The sequence below is a fragment of the Cyprinodon variegatus genome, unplaced genomic scaffold (genome assembly GCF_000732505.1).
Source record: "Cyprinodon variegatus isolate N-32 unplaced genomic scaffold, C_variegatus-1.0 Scaffold1734, whole genome shotgun sequence".
Taxonomy (NCBI): domain Eukaryota; kingdom Metazoa; phylum Chordata; class Actinopteri; order Cyprinodontiformes; family Cyprinodontidae; genus Cyprinodon; species Cyprinodon variegatus.
In genome coordinates this window covers 49259-52836 of record NW_015152187.1, presented here as the reverse complement: position 1 = coordinate 52836, position 3578 = coordinate 49259, and the positions used below count along the sequence as shown (strand labels likewise).

Below are 3578 nucleotides of genomic sequence, written 5' to 3'. Positions count from 1 at the left end.
TATATATATATATATATATATATAAATATCCATCTATATAAATACCCATGTAAAAACCCTGTGCAGAAACCCTGTATAATGATACTAATGTAAAAAAAAAAAAAAAGTTGTCATATGTGGATGTACTGTATATACTGTATATATCCCATGCATGCACCCTTTTCTCCCTTTGGCACATTCTTCTTCTCCTTTGACTATTTCAGCTCATGTAACGAGTAAATTTCTTCAGTGTGAGATCAATAAAGTCAATCGACCAATCAAAATATATAAAATGTATATTTAAAGTGCTTGGTTTCTCCCATCAGGGACACTGTGGTGTTTTGCATTTATTCTTAATTAATTATAAATATTATTATTAATTATAGCTCAACTAACTCAATATTTTATTTGTACTATACTTTCATTTTCAGATGGCAATTGTAAAATTTTCATCCAAAAACTGTGTTGTATAAACTTTGTCTCATAGCTCATGTGCCAATGTGTGTTGGTCTGTCTGATACAATCCATGTAGGGTCTATTGAATTACAAGGTTGTTACATCACAAAATGGGAAAAAGTTGGTTTTATATTTTGCAAGGCTCTGCATCCAGCCACCTCCACCTGCTGCAGGCTGAAGGCAGGGATGTGAAAAGACACTGCAGTTGCTTTGTGCACAACAGCACTTGTTTTAAGATGCGCCGGAGTGAGACAAGAGCCCAGCTGCTGAGTGTAAGTCCTTGATTACAAAGCCAGTTTAAGTGCTTTCTTTTGACTGACCATTGTCTTTTTCTAAAACGACAAATTGTTCAAGCATCCTCCATGTCAAGTGGCGGGACCCTGTAACCCAGGCAACAGGAACGGCGCTATTTTAAGCAATGGGCTCCATGCCACCCCTTGAGGAGCCATAGCTTCATGGCCACTTTCAGAAGGGTAGCATTTATCTGCGAAGTGTCTGGCTTCTGCCTAAATATTTTTGAGATATGTAATTAGAAAAAATTAAACAATTGGATTATTTAAAACCGCAGGGAAAAAAGTTAAGACCCTGATAATGAGTGGTTGGTCATAAAGTTGAAATACAAATGTTTGTGTCCTTTAGCTTTTAGCAGTGTGTGCTTGCCTAGTCATCAAAAGCTGCAAAAAAGCAAAAGCCCAAGGACTGAAATGCCACAACATGTGAATGGGGATGTGCCCTTTGACGCGTTAGTACCCCAAACAGCACAACACGTTTGAGGACATTAATGTCAACAATGCTTTAAAAGCAGCAGAATCAACATTTCGCAAAAAAAAAAAAAGTGTTTATCTATAGACACAGAGAAATAAGAGGAAAAAAATGTATTTCTATTTACATTTTACTCCTCCCTATTCTGAGGTCAGAGAGTAGATTTAACCAGAGAGACCCCTCTGGAGTTGGCAGGAAGTCCATGTGAAGCTCAAGGACTCTTAAATGGAGAATATGAAAGACGAGAGAACGACCTCATCTTCCAACTAATCTCTGTGCCGTTTTAAACGCAAACTATTCAACACCTACTTTTAAGTCTTGTCCATATGCAGATGAGAACACTTCCTTGGTGTTCGTTAGAAAACCCTCATCTGAATGCATAAAGCTCATGTGTCAAAGCTTTATTTGGAGCTCATGTTAAAAGTATTTGTACGCTTAAGTATAAATAAATGAAAAAAAAAAAAAAAACAGTTAATCACTCCGAGTCACACTTTCATTGAGACTGCTGCAACCAGCTGAGAGAGGTCAGGCTACCCCATCACGCGAACAAACAGACATGCCAACGGCGTCTGTTTACAATGAGCAACAACCTCCCCGAGGGGGCATAAAAGGTACAAAACAAGAGCAGCAAGCCAGGCAGAAATGACAATACTGCCTAATGGCTGCAATGACTTCTCTGGAGCTGAATGTGTAAAACCGATGAGGACAGAGTAGGAAAGGGTGATATTATGCTCTTTTCTGGCTGTAAAAGTACAATAAATATATTTTTCCCACTACAGAAAAAAAAGCTTATGTAGCTTTAATCAGTCAATTTGTTTAGGAGCATTTTGTGCACATTGAAACTGTTAAAAAGCAGGACAAATTAATATTAGGCAAAAAAAAAAAATCTAATTCAGTTTCAGTTAGCCTTTTAAATTCCGTCCCACAGAATGACTTGTGCACCTTAAATATTTTCACATTTATACATGTCATGGCTATGTGATAGAACAACACAGACCAGTGCATATAAGGGAAGTAGATTGAAATGTTTAAAATAAAATAAAAATGTAAATGCAAAGTGCAGGCTGTGGGGATCAACCCAGGTACTTGCAACCTTCTCAGAGCACAAGTGCACTGCTCAGTACTTTTGAACTTCTATTTCAAAAGTATATAGAAAATGTACATTTCGATTCTAATATTCCAAAACAACATCTATTACCTGATTATTAAGTAGATCAAAAATGCACTTTTTCACCTAATAATTTTTAGACTTTGTTTGGCAAAATCCAATCTAATCCAATTTTATTTGTAAGCACTTAAAAAACAGCCACAGCTCACCAAAATGCTGTACAGAATAAAATAAATTAAATAAAACATGAAAAGTACAGGTTAAAAAACACCGGAAACGAGAGAAAAAAACATTTGCACAGCCAAAACAGTAAAATTGGGTAAAAGATGAAAACGATAAAAAAATAAAATAAAGCCTACTGTCCTATTAGATGTTAAAAGCCAAAGAGAAAAGGTGGATTTTGACAAGAGATTTAAAAACAATTAGCGAAGAGGCCTGTCTAATGTTCTGAGGCAGGTCATTCCAGAGCTTTAAAGCTGCAAAGGCAAAAGAACTAACAGTGCATATCTACATGAAATCAACATCCAAAAGTTATGCCTAACAGTGGCTGCATGATTTGTAATTAATAGGAAATCTGGAAAGAGATGATTTGAATGGTGCTTGATAAAAAGGCAATCGAAGGAAAGACAAACAGTATTTCGATGAGAGGTCCCAGAAAAGATGAATTACACTGAACTTTACTGAGAAGTTAGGAAAGGGTGTTATTTCTTTTGTAGAGAGCAGTTTTAATGCTGACCTGTGTTTATGACATGTCTTTAAAAGTTCTGTGTGTGTGTTTACTGTACTTACGGGTGCCATCAAAGCGTGTGGCAATGTTGTCCAAAAATGTGTTCTGCGGGGCCAGGAGGCCCTTCATCACAGGCATCTTCACCCAGATGTGGGGCAGCCAGCAGCTGGCTGGACGTCACACCATCCCAGAAGCTTGGCAGGGTGGCTTTCTGTGCTGTGTCTCAGCAGGTGTAGGTGGTGCTGTGGAGGACAATCCAGTGCTGGATGTGAGGATCCATTTCTACAGTTAATGCGAGCAGCTTCGTCCCCGGTGATGTCTTCTAGTGAGACAAGAGTACATCCTGCTATAGACAATAACAGCTTAGTCAAACAATGCAGGTATTCAGGAAGTGAAGGCTGCTCAGGTAAATAAACATAAAGTCCAGGTGATGCTCAGATCCAAAGTCCCTTAGATCAGTCCGTTTCAGTCATGGAGATAAAGTTATCCCTCAAACCTGCAGCCCTTTCCGTTCATTACAGCCCCACAAATGTGTCTCTACTCCTC

The 3578-nt window shown here is 38.1% G+C and overlaps 1 protein-coding gene across 1 annotated transcript in view; it reads right to left on the bottom strand.

The window, feature by feature from the left end:
• Nucleotides 1-3578, bottom strand: part of kcnh4 (potassium channel, voltage gated eag related subfamily H, member 4) — a 43246-nt gene extending 39668 nt beyond the window's left edge. The window contains exon 1 of the mRNA XM_015404419.1: nt 3095-3578. Within this exon, the coding sequence (XP_015259905.1) occupies nt 3095-3170 (76 nt within the window). The 5' untranslated portion in view covers nt 3171-3578. The remainder of the gene's footprint in view (nt 1-3094) is intronic.